This window comes from Cydia fagiglandana, chromosome 14 (assembly GCF_963556715.1).
Source record: "Cydia fagiglandana chromosome 14, ilCydFagi1.1, whole genome shotgun sequence".
NCBI lineage: Eukaryota > Metazoa > Arthropoda > Insecta > Lepidoptera > Tortricidae > Cydia > Cydia fagiglandana.
In genome coordinates, this window is record NC_085945.1 from 8,018,235 (window position 1) to 8,037,732 (window position 19,498).

General features: G+C 39.1%; 2 protein-coding genes across 2 annotated transcripts in view; one reads left to right on the plus strand and one right to left on the minus strand.

Moving 5' to 3' along the window:
• The window catches only part of LOC134670713 (protein cramped), an 86,937-nt gene that overhangs the window by 34,914 nt on the left and 32,525 nt on the right, over nucleotides 1-19,498 (minus strand). The window contains exons 3-7 of the mRNA XM_063528529.1: nucleotides 7,459-7,618; nucleotides 6,086-6,370; nucleotides 5,485-5,688; nucleotides 3,804-3,991; nucleotides 2,976-3,108 (exon numbers count right to left, since the gene is read on the minus strand). Coding sequence (XP_063384599.1) covers nucleotides 2,976-3,108; nucleotides 3,804-3,991; nucleotides 5,485-5,688; nucleotides 6,086-6,370; nucleotides 7,459-7,618 — 970 coding nt within the window. The remainder of the gene's footprint in view (nucleotides 1-2,975; nucleotides 3,109-3,803; nucleotides 3,992-5,484; nucleotides 5,689-6,085; nucleotides 6,371-7,458; nucleotides 7,619-19,498) is intronic.
• The window catches only part of LOC134670696 (lipase 1-like), a 28,802-nt gene continuing 26,056 nt past the window's right edge, over nucleotides 16,753-19,498 (plus strand). The window contains exon 1 of the mRNA XM_063528508.1: nucleotides 16,753-17,000. Within this exon, the coding sequence (XP_063384578.1) occupies nucleotides 16,905-17,000 (96 nt within the window). The 5' untranslated portion in view covers nucleotides 16,753-16,904. The remainder of the gene's footprint in view (nucleotides 17,001-19,498) is intronic.

Sequence of the window (19,498 nt, forward strand, 5' to 3'; positions counted from 1 at the left end):
AATATGAACGATTACTGATGACGTAGCACGTTTAATCGCAAAGAGGAGGCAGTATTTTGAAAAACAGCAAGTAACGACAAAGATGAATCTGTTGTGTTTTAGTGTAGTAGGCAAGGGGCCGATCAAATCTATTGAAATGCATTGAAAGGGTCGAGAGCATTGCTTAGGTTTACCCATTAGGCCAAGTTTTAGTTGGGTTTGGTGTTTGCAAGCTAAGCAAGTCTCGCATTTGGCAATAAAATTTGAAATATCTTTGTACATTCCTGGCCAAAAATATTTCAATTTAACTTTATTGTATGTTTTAAATGTTCCGAAATGAGCGCAAGTTGGGGTGGAATGATTTTCTGTGATAATGGGTATTCTGTACTCTAGTGGGATAACTTCTTTCCAATTATACTCAGATTGGAGTAACGAAGGGGTTTTTGAGTATCGGTATAATTTATTATTATGTATTATGTAATCTGGAGTGGTGTTGGGGTTAGAACTGCATTTAGCGTAGATATTATTATACCAGTCGTCATTGGTATTAGAACTATTGTAGTTAATAACGTCTACTGAAGGTAAGCGTGATAAAGCGTCAGGGATTAGATGATCTTTACCACGTTTATGTTTAATTTCGAAGTTAAATGTAGATAGACGAATACTCCAGCGGGCTAGACGTCCGGTTGGATTATCTAGATGGAGAAACCATTGTAATGCGGAATGGTCTGTGTAGATTGTGAACTTTAAGCCGTTGTCAAGATAGCAACGCCAATGTTCTAGGGCTAGTAAGACACTTAAGAGTTCTCTTTCTGTAATTGAGTAATTTCTTTGGGGACCAGTTAGGGATTTGCTCATATAAGCAATGGGTTTCTCAACGCCATCAAATTCTTGGGTCAGCATGGCACCGATGCCGAAGCTGGATGCATCACAGTGGACTGCGAAGGGTTTTGAGAAGTCTGGGCAAGCAAGAACAGGGGTAGAGACTAGAGCTTCTTTAATGGATTTAAAGGCATTGTCTTCTAGTGATGTCCATTTAAATGGTGGTGCTTTTTTGGAAGTGGAGGTAAGTTTAGTTAGATAAAATGATGTTTATCGATCAAAGTATGTGATCGAACTGAAAATAAAAATCATTGAATGGAATTTGGAATAGGATTTGAATTTCAAAAAGGAATTTAGAATTTGTATGGTGCCAGAAATAGTATGAAGGTCGATAGTGTAACGCTTCGTTACACGCACCGTTACAATAACAACCAATTATAGGTCCCACTAAATCGAACTGGTGGGTGACGGGTAAAGACCGGGATATATGGTATAGAGAGACCCCACCCACACCAGCGTCGGCGTCCAGTCAACTTTATGGCTGTTGCTGACCGACCCTAAGCCCCCCCCCCCCCACATCTAGCGTCTTTTGAGCGTCGGCGTCTACAACTTTATGGCCGCTGCTCGACGCAACGTCGACGCAACTGCGCAGCGACGTCATTTTCCATAGCGCTGACCAGTCGCCGACGCTCGAAAGACGCTAGATGTGGGGGGGCCCTAGGGGCCAGTTGCACCAACCACATTTGACAGAATGATCAACGTCAGCCGGCGCGCCCCGGCGCGCCACTATGAAATTTTTCACGCCACTGTTCGGAAATGTGGCAATAGATGGTCTAAAACCAAGCTGGAAAGTAGGCAATAGCTGTAGCACCTGAAGCACCACTACTACAATGTTTCATTGTTGTCATCATCTGTCATTGGTGACAGTTCGCTACAGCAATGAGTATCATTTAAAACATAAACTTCAATAAAAGGTCTTTTTTTGCGCAACTTTTTCCTTCAAAAATAAAATTAGGTTATTTATAGCACCAATTTCTTGTTTAAAAAAAAAAGAAATATCAAAACCATTCACTTCATTTTTTTTTAACAATTATCCATTCAGTTCACGCTTAAGGCGTTTTTTAATTTTGTAGCTGTTTGTGGTTTTATTAGCAAAAACGCTTCTAATTTTAGAGTCGGTTTGAAGCAAATAACAGAAAAACGCCTCTTAAAAGTGGTAAAAAAAGTAAAAAAAGGCGGGATCTGAAAATACCTACTGAATTGGATAGTGTAAATTATGTTTGACTAAAAAATATATGAAACGCGTATCTACGCTCGCTATAAAAATGAGTTCTTCTAGTGAAGAAAATGATATTCTTACGCTGACGCCTACCGAAATTCAAGAGACAGTACAGGCAGTGGCTAGTAATTTGCTACCAGAGAAATCGCGGGCTAGTACTTATAGTTATGCAAATGTTTTCTTATTTCCTCGCAGTAGTCGTGAAAAGCACTATGTAATGCCTCGGCCGGAAACGCTAAAGATGGACTCGTATTATTCGAGGGCCTCCACTAACGTGTCGGCCCTCGAACTCACTCGTCCATCTTTTAGCGATTTTCCGTCCTCTCCTGCAATGTACTATTCCATACATAAAAATTTAGCAAACTCTAACGATACGAACTGTTTGGTGCAGCAGACCCTAAGGGTGGCGGGGAAGGTGCGGGCGGCAGGGGTACTGCGCCCCCGTACCGGGGTCAAACAGATCACTGTGTTATGTCTTTCCTGTAGACATACACAAGAGTTAAGGGCTATAAAGGTTAATTTTCTTATTTAACCATTATCCACGTGAAAAGGTCCTTCTTTTATTTAGAGAACTATAATAAAATCATTACTTACATGCCCACAAGCTGTTAACTATTGCCCACAGGAGAGAAAACTAGTGTGTTCGCGCGAACTGTACATTTTTATCATAGTTCTCTAAATAAAAGGAGGACCTTCTCACGTGGATAAGGGTTAAATAAGAAAATTTTCCTTTATAGCCCTTAACTCTTGTGTATGTCTACAGGAAAGACATAACACAGTGATCAGTTTGACCCACCGCGCAGGCGAGGACTCATTTAAGCTGTCGGTCTAAAGGTACTGATTCAAAATAAGTTCAAATTGATTCTAAAATGAAAAGACGATAATTTTATTATACCTTGAACAATAATCCTGTCGGTCTCCAGGTTGAGGTGGTCTTCCAGGTCATCCTCGTTGTCTTCGGGTCTCGCCGGTTCCGGCTTCTCTTCTTCGGGCTCCATCTCCACTATATTCTCCAAGTTTGGTTTACACTGGTAGCGGGTCAGAAACGTATTTCGGTAAAGATAAAAAATAGTTTATTCAAGTAGGCATATTACGATGCGCTTATGAATGTCAAATAAAGCTACACCGGCTCCAACCCTACACCTCTGCCTCGAGAAAATTTTAATTTTTGGAGGAGAGTACCCCAATATATTGTGGTGTTTTAAGACTTAGGTACTTATATATTTTATTTACTTAGGTAATTTTACTTTGTATAATGATAGGCAAAGTTACATTTTACAGTCGAATGGTTTTAAAATTGATATCTATCGCCCCATCGTAAGATCCACAGAAGAATTTTGTTGGCATTGACGATATTAAGGGCCATAATGGACCGCAAGTCACGAAAAGATTTCTATGACCAATCGTCTCCCGGGCGACTCGTATATTGGTTAACGGCTATGTATGACGATCCCTCATGGACGTCAGCTGGCGCTCCGTTGGTGGGTTGAGGAATGGCAGCCACCGAAACATGTAAAAAATAAAATATTTTTTTTCATCGCCTCCCGTTTGATACTTTGTCAAAAGATAGTTTAAATGTCAGCCGGTCGTATAGCGGTGGAAAGACCGTATTTTACGAACAGCGTCATAATGGGTGTCGAAAGATATACGGCTCCAACCGTAGCCCAAAGCCTATACATGGGCCAAACCGGTACCCGCCTGTACAAGAAACTGAAAAGGATACAAGTTTGATCTTCCCCTGCCACCGCTTCTCCAGTGCCCTGAGCAGCGCGTGCAGCTTGGTGCGCGGCGACAGCTGCGCGGCGGCGCGCGGGTTGTGCGCCGCCGCCTGCACGCGCGCCCACGCGCCGGCCGTGCGCGCGCGCAGCCCCACCGTGGCCAGCGCGCACACGCCCACCGCCAGCGACCGCTCTGTAGTATCGAGACAGACCATTCTCGTTTAACGATGCTTTTGGATCTAAATATTATGTAATTGTGATTTATGTCTAATAAATAATTAACGTATCTAGATAAAATAAATGTTTTAAATAAATAAATATATCATATTGTGTTGTGAATATGAAGAGCGCAATGCGATGCGATTCTGAAATAATCGGTCGCGCTTCTATCTATATGATGAGTTTTTGGTAATCGTTTTTACATTAAATATAAGTTATAGAGAGAAAGGCACAAAGTATTGCTCCGACAGCTGCCGGTCTGTACACGCACTCATGTACCCAGTTTTGTGCAATTTTGAAATCGTCACGCTCCCATACTAAATTAGTACGGCAACACAAGTGGTTGGGGATGACATGACATGATGGTACTAAATTCCTACAACGACGCCGTACCACTATGCGATTGCTCAAGTCTCGTTCGTACTACTGGGCTCAGCTATGATTTGATTGAGTCTCCGCAACGCTTAGAACCATCTCGTGTAGACGCGCGCAAGTCTTCTCACCTCGTCTAGTCTTTGATGAAGTATCTGTAGAAAACTTACCTGTTATCTGATTGAGCTTCGCAACGCACGGCACATAGGCGTCCTAACACGAACGTTCCTCCCACGATGGCGAACCACCATGCTGCAGCTTAGCACCATCTCGTGGAAAAGCGCGCAAGTCTTCTCACAGTATTTCGTGTTTGGTGTATATCTGTATTGACTCACCTGTGATTTGATTGAGTCTTCGCAACGCACGGCACATAGGAGTCCTAACATGGACGTTCCTCCCACGATGACGAACCACCATGCTGCCGCTTAGCACCATCTCGTGTAGACGCGCGCAAGTCTTCTCACCTTGTCTAGTCTTTGATGAAGTATCTGTAGAAAACTTACCTGTAATCTGATTGAGTCTTCGCAACGCACGGCACATAGGAGTCCTAACACGGACGTTCCTCCCACGATGGCGAACCACGATGCTGCCGCTTAGCACCATCTCGTGTAGACGCGCGCAAGTCTTCTCACCTTCTCTAGTCTTTGATGAAGTATCTGTAGAAAACTTACCTGTAATCTGATTGAGTCTTCGCAACGCACGGCACATAGGCGTCCTAACACGGACGTTCCTCCCACGATGGCGAACCACCATGCTGCCGCTTAGAACCATCTCGTGTAGACGCGCGCAAGTCTTCTCACCTTGTCTAGTCTTTGATGAAGTATCTGTAGAAAACTTACCCCGGCTACACACGTAACTATCGTATACGTAGTTCGGACTGCACAGTTTAATCGCTACGATTTATCGTTACGTATGTAGCCGACATTACCTGTAATCTGATTGAGTCTTCGCAACGCACGGCACATAGGCGTCCTAACACGGACGTTCCTCCTACGATGGCGAACCACCATGCTGCCGCTTAGCACCATCTCGTGTAGACGCGCGCAAATCTTATCACAGTATTTCGTGTTTGGTGTATATCTGTATTGAGCTCACCTGTGATTTGATTGAGTCTTCGCAACGCACGGCACATAGGCGTCCTAACACGGACGTTCCTCCCACGATGGCGAACCACCATGCTGCCGCTTAGAACCATCTCGTGTAGACGCGCGCAAGTCTTCTCGCTCACTGAGACCAGCTTCTTTCTAAGCTCACCGTAGTTGATTAGAGCGTATAACTCTTGCGCCACTTTCTTCACGTCTGAGAAAAGCAAAAAGACACGATCAACGAGCTGATAGATCTTTATAAACATGTTTTCTTTGAATGTGACTTCGCTCATCGAAGATCACTGAAGAAAGAAAGAGTGGATTTTAAGATACGTAACTATGTGGAATCCTCGTTCTTTAGAATACGATGTACAATCGCCATCAGATATATCTGAGCGGCCAAGGCGCTCACAAATATCTGAACACGCCTCTGTTGTCAAGGATTTAAGTGTTCAGATATTTTTGAGCCTCCTCCTCTCCACTCCACCTCGGCCGCTCAGATATATCTGATGGCGACTGTATCTTGTCTTGACAAAATGACGTCAACAATTGAGATATAAAGATAAAGTTCGTTGAAGCAGAAGATTAAACAATAAGTGAATTATACTCACTCTCTCCAAAATGTACATGCTTCGACAGTTTATGCCAAGTTCTGTAATAAAAGTGGCTGACTTGCGTCTTCGTCTTCAGATTGACGTCTGGCATGCCCTTCTTCTTCATCTTGGCACAAATGTGAGTGGTGATGGCATCGAAGTCTTTGCCGTACTCGTTTAGAGCCTCGAAGAACAGACTCTTCTCGTCAGCCGACCAGAGAGCTTTGGGCATGCGCTGTTTGACTGTCGGGAATTTTAGTTCTTTCTCGTCGATTTTGCTTGGGGTGTCGCATTCTGGTATATCTGAAATGAAGGACAGTTCAGGTTAGCTTGGTGTTGGGAGCTATTTTTGAACTCTAGTGTGCGGTGAAATGATCGGATTGAACATGGTCAGGAGTCAGGAGCACAGCTAGAGCAGGGGCCTGCTGAAGATCGTGATGAGCGGGGAAAAGAAACGTAGTAGGTAAAGACTAAAGAGCTTTAAACTAATTGCAAAGATCTGGCCTTAAACCACGCAAAAAGGCATAGGTAATGGTATTCCCTCATTATACCTAGATGCCACAAATGCAAACGTAAATGTTATTCCCGCATTGGCTTTATGGCATATACCTATAGTCCGTTTTTTTTAGCATTAGAAAGAACTTCGCAGAAGTAAGCTTGTGGTTCCAAATCGGGCACTTTTAGCGGTAATAATTTGAAGTAAATTATATGTATTCACTATGCTACATTAGATAATTCAATAATTATTAACAAATAACGAGCCTGATAAAAACTGCACGCTTGCTTCTGTGGAGTTCTTTCTAATGCTAAAAAAAACGAACTATAGTCACAACAGATGTTGTCCAGCCGCGGTATCATGGACGCATTTTTACTTTGTCATGTGATACTATCGCACTTTCATACTTGTTAGAACGTCAGATGCATGATGACAGTTGATAAAAAACCGACCATCTTAGCTCTACAGCAGCGGTCGGCAACCATTTAGCAGCCAAGGGCCACATAGTAGTTAACGGAGGTGACGCGGGCCGTACTTTGTTAATATTTATGACTTTATGAGACATTGTCGCCGTTACGTCGTCGCCCAAATCTAATGTTTAGTTAATTTCATTTGTATGTGTATTGTTTTTCTTTGTCTTTTCTTTTACTTTGTAGTTTCACAGTGCCTTGGTTTTATACTGTAATGCTGTGTTACTTATTTGATCAATAAATAAATAAATAAATAATTGTCGTTTTTCACTATTACATACAAAATAGCCAAGGCGGCACTCGGGCCGCAAATGACAGGTTCACGAGTGGCATGCGGCCCGCGGGCCGCAGGTTGCCGACCGCTGCTCTACAGGGATGACTGGACGCTGCTGAAGTTATCTGTCAAGCTGTTGAAGTTGGTATACCTCTCTTGTCAGGATCGGGGACTGGTTCAGTCCTCAGCTTCTTAATGACACGGGCGCTGGTGCGTTGCTGCTGCTGCGTGGTCAGGGATCCCAGCAGCTCGCTGCTGGCGTGCGCGGCCGGAGCGGCGCCTGGTGACATCGCGCTGTCTTTTGTGGTTGCCTGCAACAATTTAAGAATGAACGTAGGTTCAGAGGCAAAAACTCGCTTTCACACAAAAAATAAACGCATCGAAATCGGCCCATCCGTTGGAGCGGTACTATGCCACAGACAGGCAGACTGATATTGGCATCAAATCAAACATATAAGTCATATAACACCCCTCTTTTTGCGTCGGGGGTTAAAAACTAAAATCATTACAAAATATTGCATGTTGCGATAGCACGGTACTCTCGGGGCGCGAATCCAACTCGCACTTGGCCGTTATTTTGCATAATAGACTTTAATTACGGAAAGATAGGACGTGTGATACATTCCTCATTATTAGGTGATGTTTAACTATTATATCACAAACGAATCAATCCTTAGCCAGCTGAAAATTCGAACACGACTCTCCACTATTTGCACACAGCGCATACTTCGATTCTTCGGACACGTGGCTAGACGCGAAGATAGTCTAGAGGTATTGATGATGGTCGGTTACGTTGAAGGGAACAGAAGTAGAGGAAGAGAGCCTACCCGGTGGATAGACGCAGTAAAGGCATATGCAGGACCCAAGGCCCAGACCTGCCTGCAAATGGCGCAGGATAGGAGTGCCTGGAAGAGTGGTATTAAGCGTTGGTAATCACGACTCTCAGCAATGAGGATACTACTGGAAAGAAAGAAGAACTATTATATTCACATTGTTTAGTCCAGTGATTCATTTGTATCCTCCTCCTTGTGTCGTATTCCTCATTGCTGAGGGTCGTGGCCTCCACGAATTATTTTGTGGACTAACTCCTTCCACTTGTTGCGATCTTCAGCAGTGTGCAGTGCATCGTGGATTTTAGATTTAGATTCATTTGTATACAATACAGCATTTGTTTTCATTCTTCTGCGCTTACGCATCTCTAACTATACATACCTAGTGCGGACTAGATACAATTAGTAATGCAACCAGATATTACATACGTCATCACTTTTGAATCATATCGTTAATAAGTATTAATAACATTACAGTTTACTTAGATTATGTAGTCTACTAGCAACCCGCCCCGGCTTCGCACAGATTACCTACACAAATTATACACCTACGCCTTCCTCAAGAATACTCGTATTAATAGGTGAAAACCGCATGAAAATCCGTTCAGTAATTTTCAAGTTTATCGCGAACATACATACACACAAACACACAGACGCGGCGGGGGACTTTGGTTTATAGGTATTTAAATTAATGGGAATGAAGTGTATTATTAATATATGAATATTAGATTGACAATATTAATTAATGTCATTCTTACTGATAGTGTTCTGACTTGATAGGAATCCAGTAGAAAATACTAGGTAGTAGATACCATATGTTAGTTAATAGAAAAATAACAATCAATTAATTCCATTTATAAATGTCCAAGGTGTGTGCATGCCGTTCTAGGCGGGTTGTTGATGTAGGTGATATTTTATACCGAATAGGGTGTTAATAGTGACAAGCGGTAATATAATAATCAGGGGTCGGACAAAAAGTGCGGATGACGTCAAACCACTTATAGGATGATTTCAAATAGTATTTTTGATTTTCATAAACAATTATCACTTATCATTTATCAACCTCTTTATTAAACGATATCGCCACTTGAAATGAGTAAGTACGTTTTTGACTGACACATTGTCAATCAGATGAACAATAAATTGACTTCGTTATTGTTTAGCTATTGTATCTTCACGATTATATTTAGCTAAAATTTATATTTACTAATGTATAAGAAAACGCTCTAAAATGTCATCTTTACTCGAATATTGTGGCAATTTTCCGTTTTTGGAGGTACGTGACAAACACGTATACTGCTCTTGCTGTAATCAATCAAGATATACCAACGAAGGTAAGCAATATTAAAAGACATTTATTCGTGAAATTTATTTTATTCACTACATCACCCTACCACCTGTATTATTAATTCCATGGATTTATTTACGATTATTTTGTTACTTCATTAATACTTCTTTGTTACTACATGTCACACGGAAGTTTAAATACAAACTCAAACATCATCCTGTGTGCAAGATTACGTCATTTTTACGTCATCCGCACTTTTTGTCCGACCCCTGACAATAATGAATCAATCTATACGCAATACTTATAATACCGGGTGTGGCCGGTAATATGAGCAAAAAATTAAACTGTAGGCTGTACTCCTCATACTAACCAACAATCGTTCAGCGACTTTTAAAAATAACTTGTGGTTTGATTTAAGTTTATTCTAAGACGCAATGTATTGCGAATTTTGTTATGTTTAAGGCGTGACAAGCAACGTCAATCACAATGATAAATGGCGAAGAATGATGGCGTGGCGATGGCGTCCATTGAAGATAATATTTGTTTTGTATGAAAAATAGAGAGTCAAAATACTTCATAATTTTTAAAAGTTGTAGAACAAAAATGTCACCATTTGAGGAGTACAATCTATGTTTTAATTATTTGCTCATGTTACAGGCCACACCCGGTAACGAGAGTTTAATTAATAATACTAAGATTACTAAGGGCTCATTTAGACGATGCGAGAACTCGCATGCGAGTTTCATTAAATTGCGGTTTCTGATCGGTCGATTGAATTGGACGTAACGAACAGTCCGCAATATAACTTAAATCGAATCGCACGCGAGTTCGCTCGCCGTCTAAATCAGCCCTAATTATGGTAGTGTTGTCTAATAACTATGCCTAAGAAGATTAACAGTCACCTCATCACCTGCAATAATATGTTAGAACAAAAATTTGACAGTTCTGAACAACTGACAGGCCGATACCCTCTGGCGGACTGTTAATCAGTGGGCCCCTTTACACAACGAAGGCCGCAAAAATATCCAACACAATCTTATTTGTAGAGTCATAAAGAGGGTGTCACATATTTTTGGGGCCTTCGAAGAGTAACATGTTATTGCATTAACATGTATTTACGTGAAGTATAAGGGCCAGTCCAATTATAGGACTCCGTCTTCATCATGAGAATTTCCGTTCTAACGTTCGAAGAACTAACTAAACGAGCGAGATTCGATATTTCGCTATCCGTCTCTCTATCGTGCAACTATAGGGCTCTAAAACTTCGGCTCGCGGGCCAAATCCGGCCCACCGACACCCAAAGCCTCCGGCCCGCGGGAGCCAGGCTCCAGGGGTTCAGCCCTAACAGCAACCAGACACACTGCGCGAAGTTGCTGTATGTGCAGTAAAAAAAAAGCTCTTGCATATTGGAGCAATATACAGGGAAATAGATTAATGGACGAACAAAGGCGAGTGCTTCGCTATTTGTGACTTCCCACGGGTAAAGGTACCTTATGGCGGTTGGCGCTTACTAATATTATTGCGGCGCTATCTGACGTAAGCGTCAGCCGCCATAAGGTACCTTTTTCCGTGGAACGTCACATTTAATTTCAATTCAAAAACAATGTCAATTGTATCAATTGTGTTTAGGTAATCTACCAACAAATTATGAGCATACGCAACAATAAACCACAAATGCACGTCATTGACATCCTAAACGCCATCCGGCACTAAAAGCCATTCAGAGATGAAAACATTCGATTAGCGCAACCACAAATGAAAATATTGATTATGCTATGCATTAAAATATTTAAAATACCTACATGTTGGTAATTAAAATGTATATTATGTATAAGTTATTTTGTTTACTGTTATTTCCTTCATTAATAGTAGTTTATGTGACTGCTACATAATAAAAGGCATTAAAATACGAGTGTGGGTTTATGAAACGAATGAAATGAGTTTCATAATAGTATCACACGAGTGTTTTAATGCCTAATTATGTACAGTTACATACACTGCTTTATCTACACACATATTATAAACTTTCTATGATATATTCACTAACTTCATATTACAGCCGACTCTGCTCTGTGGCGGAACTCGCGAATATGAGATGGCGTCTCCGAAATATCTTTATCGCACATTTTACACGAAACTTTTATTATAGTTCCTTTAAAATCAACAAAACAAATTATTTTTTACTTATAAACTAATTAAAAGATAAACTGTACGTCAAATGGCGGCAAATGAAAACTTTTTTCACGCACGTCCCGCATCCGTAGTTTTTTTTAATTCAGAGACAAACTAGAGTCGGGGTCGATTATCATATCGTCCGATACCAACTTACATGCGAGATTTGTCAATATTGTATGCAATTGTCATTTGATTTCGAATAAAACGTCATCTCAACTGATATTAGAATAGGGGTCAAATCAAATTGCTTTTTTTTTCAGAGATGTTCGAAATTTGAAATGCATTACCAAATCGATTTTGATATAGTAATGAAGCTATTACCACATTTTCATAGATAAGAAATTTGCTGTAACAAAACAGTTTATCGTAATGTGGGCCATTATTTACGAATTTTGAAGGCATCATAGACAGTTTATGATATGTGTGTAGATAAATGTATATTTTCTCACAGATTGCCTCATATTTAAGACTTAAGTAATAATCACAGTTTACTGTTTGTCCCATCTGTTATTTTTAATCGACTTCAAAAAAGGAGGAGGTTATAGTTCGTTTTTTTTAGCATTAGAAATTAGATAAACAATCTTGAAGTGTCTTTTAATTGAAAAACACATTTTAAAAATAAGTTGCGGCAAATATGTAACAATTATGAATCTAATACGATCATTTATATTCTTCTGCTTTCATAAGTAATCGTTTTTGGATTTTATAAAGCGTTTTTCAATTAAAAGACATGTCAAGATCGCTTACCTTCTTGCAAGTTCTTTCTAATGCTAAAAAATAACGAACATAAGTATCAAATCGTATTTTTTTATGTATTATGCTCTTACCTAGGTACTCCCGTCATTTCTGAACCGATTTTGATATTTTTTTATTTTTTATAGTTCCTAATTAGCTTATTCATAAGCTGTATCGTTTTGATCGTCCCTTTTATGACACCTTGTATATGATAAAATTGTATTGGTATAATATTTTATAGCCAAAAAGTGCTTACATCACAGTCAAGGAAGTAAACAGATAAAACAGAGCATTAACAAGCATCACAATGGCTATCGTTCGGTTATGGTAACAAAGACGCAAATATGTATGTAATATGTATGACAACCGAGTCGTGCATACATTACCAATATTACCATTCGCATAACGACCATAAGCGGCCGCGCCATACAAACTGATCTGAAATTCTTGGCCAAGGCCAACCATTTTCAATTTATATGTTTAGATATTGCTAAAGTTTCTGACCTGAATATGTAATTAATATAGGGTAATACATAGATTTAGTGTTCAGATTTGTCTTTTGTGTTACCCAAAACTTAAGTGTTAAAAATAAAAATACTGCCAATTTTGAAACTCCGTAAAAATTTCGGACCCAGTTTTGGTCGATGTGTAAGTCGCAACCAGAAATTTAATTATCGGGTACAGAATAGATTTTCTGTTTGTGAATAACTTACAAGGAAAGGAACCTAGCTGTCCGAATCGATTTATTTTTATACATATATGTTATATTATATAGAGTATCTAGTCTAAAATACATATCAACAGAAATACTACTACCACTTTATGAATAAAATCCATTTAAGTTCCTTTGCAGCTAGAGCTAGATGGACATACAATATTTAAAATTCATGGTCAGTATCCATATTATATCATATCTATGACCTTGACCACAAACAATTGGCTTGGCCCTTAACTATTTACAGTAGTACAGTCAGCATGCAAACAAAAACAAAAAAAGTCTGTAGATTCGGAACCCTCGGCGAGCGAGTGCGATTCGCACCTAACCGGATTTTTTAACGAGACGAGATACTACTATTACTTACAAAGGCATTTAATTTTACACGTGCGTGTGGAATACTCTATGCATAACGACACTTCTTCTTATTTGTATCGATTAAAAATATACTTTGCATGTACATAGTTAATTTAATTTAAAATGAGTATAATTTCCAAAGACATTACGATTTGAATCTTCCAACCTAGATGGTAAGGTCGATATTTGCATGGATTATTTTAGTGCAGTAGTTTACCTAGAATAATTTTCAAGTAACTTGTAATACGTACTTGTATTTTCTTGGTGATTATAGTTTTATTACGAATGTTTATATTTGTATATTTATATAGTATGTTAAGATAATAGGTGCTAAAGTTTATAATAAGATCCCTGAGGACCCTGAGGCAATTAAAAACGTTGACACTGACCGCCAATTTATAAATTGTCTAATGAAGGCTTAGGTACTACACAGTAAACGCAGTACCGTCTTTACCATAAGGGCACACGGGGCCCGTGCCCAGGGCCCCCATCTTCACAGGGGCCCACGAAGGACAGACAGTAAGGGCCCCCCCCCCACATCTAGCGTCTTTTGAGCGTCGGCGTCTGTCGGCGTCTGGTCAGCGCTATGGAAAATGACGTCGCTGCGCAGTTGCGTCGACGTTGCGTCGAGCGCGGCCATACAGTTGTAGACGCCGACGCTCGAAAGACGCTAGATGTGGGGGGGCCCTAACACTGTAACAGTATATGATTACCCATAATAAGTAGAAGATCATAGTAGAAAAATTATAGTTCAATTTGCTTTCTTTTCTTTCCAGTAGGGCCCCAAATTCTAATGTGCCCAAGGGCTCCAGCATGGTTTAAAACGGCCCTGAGTAAACGAGTTCTTTGATGAATGAAAAAACGCAAAAAAATACATAATTGGCACTGACATAGTTTGATAAATTTATTAGTTAATTCATTATTAACTAACTATTTTGGCTCAGCGATCCAAAGAGAATCTTGGCCTCCGAAACGAGAGCGTGCCACCTGTCCCGATCCTGCGCAACTTCCTGCCTGTTACTGAGTTAGTTGAATTCATTATTATTGTTATTTATTTTAATTTATTGTAATTTTTAATTGTACTGACATAATTTACTTTTGCGTTATTTTTTTAATTGATATTTAATTGAAGTTTTATATACCTACTATGAAATCATTAATTGTAATTCACTTTACTCGTAATATCATAGTAAATTTTAACCAACTTTGAGAGTGTATGATCAGTCCCAATAAATACATACATATAATTATCTATCTATTTATCTATAATATAGAGAATTTTCAAAACGATTAGAATAACGCCTATAATTTTCCATGTTACCCCTATTACGACAACATGCATAACTTTAATCGGTTGTTTAATTGAAGCGCATATTTCAAAAAGGTCACATTTCCTATTTAATTGGCAATGGATATTCAACCTTATGGAGTAAGTAATAAGTACTAATATACAAATATGTAATGCCTCAATTGTCTCTAAATCGGTTAATACTCGAATACGTTACTCGCTCATTAATAAGTACCTAATCCTAATATTTTTTTTATCAATGGAATTTTACTCAATTAATTAACAAGTTATTTATACGAGTATATTCTAGAAAACAAGCGTCAAAAGGATTAAGTACGCTAATATATTTTGTTGGCTTATTTTATTTTAGTTATGGTATGTCAGACAAACAAATTTTGGCGTCAAACGTATAAAGGGGCCACTGATTAACAGTCCGCCGGACGGTATCGGCCTGTCAGTTGTTCGGAACTGTCAAAATTTTGTTCTAACTGACAGGCCAATACCATCCGGCGGACTGTTAATCAGTGGGCCCCTTAACACCTTTGTCGGCGGATATCAATGGTCGGCGGTGAAAAGTAAGAGCCTATGATTTAAAGTCATCGGGTAATTTACACATATGCAAGTCATTTGGATATGCAATTATGCATATTCAAGAGTATTAATTATTGTCGAGTGTTAAAGATAAAGATGCACTCTTTATCCGAAGAACGCCCTATGGCATTAAATTGGTTTCCTGTATTACGCTTTGCTTTCTTTAACAAAACCTGTTCTATTTACAAAACTTCCGTGAGACACAAACATATTATATACCGAGTGTGGCCTGTAACACGAGCAAGTAATTAAAACATAGATTGTACTCCTCAAACGGTGACACTTTTTTTCAACAACTTTTAAAAATTATGAAGTATTTAGACTCCCTATTTTTCATACAAAATAAATTATTATCTTCAATGGACGCCATCGCCGCGCCATACCATTGAGATTGACGTTGCTTGTCACGCCTTAAACATAACAAAATTCGCAATACATTGCATCTTAGAATAAACTTTAAAGTGTATTAAAAATCAAACCACAAGTTATTTTTAAAAGTCGCTGAACAAATTTTGGTCAGTATAAGGATCACAGCCTAACAGTTAAATTTTTTGCTCATGTTACAGGCCACACCCGGTATATTAAGAACGGGTCACTCACGTATTTCAACCTTCTCGACGCCGTGTCAAACACAAAAGCTGTCACGCGGACGCCACGTCAGCGAAGTGTCAAAACTGAAATGGTACTTTATGCATATGCACGTAGGTCTATGTTGCTCTGTGGTCTGTGACCGATTAATCAGTCTTTAGCGTTGAACCTGCGGTGCGGATATATCGGTCATTGGCGTCCAAAAGGTTAAGTCGAAAAACGCTCGACATGTTTCACTCCGTACCGAGGGGTGTCTCCGCCGGTCCGTCACCATCAACGCAAGCTCCTGACGACACACCTCGGAACGGAGTCAAAGACGTCAAAGTACCTATAAACCAGCGACCATCAGAGTTAGACCAAGAAAAGTCTGCAGAGATTAGATAGCCCACTCAGTTTAAAGCGGGCCACAGACCATCAGTTTTAACTGCACAGTTTTAACTGTTCAGTCAAACTGTTCAGTTAAAACTTTTGAAATTTCGATTAGATCGTCAGTTCAACTGCACAGTTCAAGATTTGCCTACACACGTACGTTTTAATTTAACTGAACAGTTAAAACTGTGCAGTTAAAACTGATGGTCTGTGGCCCGCTTAAGTCTTATTTTAAACGTCAAACTTCTATGAAATTATGATGTCTAAATAGCACTTGCACTGCGTGGGCTATCAAAATCCTGCCGACTTTTCTTGGTCTAAGTCTATTAGTGTTTCACCTGTACACATACACACCACCTGTTGTGCATAAATGACACCTATATTTGTATAATCGCTATTGTAGATTCACCCGCAGCGTGACGTCACACAATAATAACATCAAACGAGACTGAATGATAAAAACGCCGGCAGGACAAACGCGTGCGCACTCAGCACGCACCGCCTTGACTGGAGCGTTAAATTAAAAAAAATAAAAACATTTTAAATACCGCCCACTTACAAACATTTTGACATATTTTTTAATTTACGCACTGGTCAGTTCTGTTATAAAGGTTAAACATTTTTTTGAATTTAGAATAAATTTGAAGAGAGTGGAGTGAAAATGTCGGTGGTAAAATTGGGGTTGTTTCTGATTGTGTGTATGAACTTGATGTTATGTGAATCCCAAGTGATGAGGAAGGAGGCTACTATGACAGTGGTAAGCTATATATTCATATTATACATATACCAAGTATAATTACTGAGACTTTGTCCGCGTAGATTTAGGGGAATAGGTATCCTCCTAAGATCTAAAGCTCATTTTTTTTAATTTGGTAGACTAAAATGACATTTCATACTATGAAATGACATTTTATGTTCATACTAGAAAATGTCATTTTAGTCTACGGAATAAAAAAATTGACTTTAGTCATTTTTGCACTTTTGAATTTGGAACCTTCTTTTATTCTATTATATTTCAATATTCGATTTTAAATTTGTTCTTTTTAAAGGAACTCATGTCTTAGGAATATATCCGATTGAAAAAATGCACACTGAAAGAAGTTTGCATGCCAGTAACAACAATTATATTACATATTTGTTTTACAAGGGGGCAAAGTTGTTCTTAATGCTAATATTGAATACACGAGCAAGCGAAAAATCCTAAACTACGCGCGAACCGCGAGCGTAGCGAGTTTTTTTCACCACACCAACGCGAAGAAAAACATAACTCTAAAACATTACCAAATTCAAATGAACGCGATGAAATATTAATCATTCAAAATCATTATTCCTCCAGCTAACATCAGGAAATAACTCATGCATCAAATTACTTAGCCTCTCGTGTGGATAAAATGTAACTTTGTCATCCCTTATTGACTTCAAGAAAAAGGAGACCTTTACGACCTGTGGAGGTGACAAATATTTTCTACAATGGGATTCGAATTAGAAACTCAAGCTATAAAAAGTACCTAACAGATTTATTAATTTCATTGAAAATTTTATACAAAGAATTACGCAATTTTGGCAATAATTGGCCACTGCATGACTTTAAATGACATAGATATAATATGCCTAATTTTGTGATATCGCGACATGTCGTTCACAAAATGGCAAAAAATTATGTAAAACATGATCGTTATCCCTTGAATGACATATATAAATGAGAGTCATCAGTTTACAAGTTCAAATGTTGCCCGATTAAAAATACTACAATAGCGAACAATTATCATTACCCTGTGGCAGTCTCGTGTCAGCAATTATATTATAATGTATACCTACCTATCATAGGTACGGTCAGTCAGAATCAATATTTTTTTGCTTGTATGTAAATTCCATGTTGACGTGTAACAGTGCCCTTGTAAGCCAACAAGGGCACTTTTGACGTGTAAAAGTGCCCTTGTTAGCAAGCAAGTATTTGCTGAATAAATGTGACGTTTTCATCCAAAAGGTACCACATTGTCGCTAATCGGTAAGGTTGATTTCAAATTGAAGCTATATGGAAATAGCCTTTACCCTTTTGATTAAGAATGGATCAAATGTTGAAGTTTGAATACTAGCGGATGGAACAAAGCGCCAAAAGTATATGCCATTCTGGACTACTTTTCAAAAAAGGGACGTGTACTTATAGTCTTGATCTACTACTTGTGATGCCGACAGTACCATCGTCAACCCAGCTAATTAAATATAAACTTTATTACAACGACGGAAGGTCCACGAAAAATCAGTTAAAAGTTGACGATTGTCAACACAGTCCAGCGATAGTTTTTCAATCTTATTACTAATAAGCTATTTTTAAATCATTATTTTTTGCTATGAAAGAGTTATTGAGTGTGAGAAAAATCTTTATCGCGCATTGAAAGTACGAACTAATAGGCTAACCAGGTAAATGAGGCATAAAACTCATAAATTATAACGGTCCTGCTATGTAAAGTTTGTAGTTTATAAAAATCTTTCTCTTCACTTGTTTTTTTTACACTACTTGATAGCCCCTATGTAGGTATACATAGGGGCTATTCATAAATTACGTCATTTCAAATTAGGGTGGGTCTGGACATCGGATGACGGTAGCATGAAGTAGGAGGAAATGGGGTCATTTGAAGCATGATTATTGGATGGTTATAGGGGGGGGGGGGGTCAAAAATCGATGACGTAATTTATGGACAGCCCCTTTCCACGACTTCTTTTGCGTGATGATCACATTGATCACTGTATGTTCTTTCCCGGGTCTCTTCTCTAACTATCTCCATCTTCGAGCAACACGGAAGGGAGGCGGCATTCGCACTATTTCCCCTCTGCCGAGGTACAAGATTAGCGCGTCAATCTAATCTACCGCGGGTAATAAAACTAGTTGCACTTGGATTTTTCACTAGACCGAGTCCAGACGCGCGCGTGAACACTGCTGCACAAAAATGCCTGTTTGCTCGTTTTTTGCTATAAAAAGAGGTCGGGGACATCAAATTTACAAAAAGAAAGTGTTACATCACATGTATTTTTTTTTACATATCATATGTTTAATTACATTTAAATACAATTATTATATTTTAGTCTCAAGTATTTGTTGGATTTATCGATTTTGCTCGCTCAGTACAAATTGCGGATCGGTCGAGCGACAAATCCGACTTCTCATCTCTCAGAATACAATGACATACTTCAACGAAAATGTGTTAGTGTGCGTGTTGTGACACTAGTCACTCGTCCGTACACGAAAAGAGAACG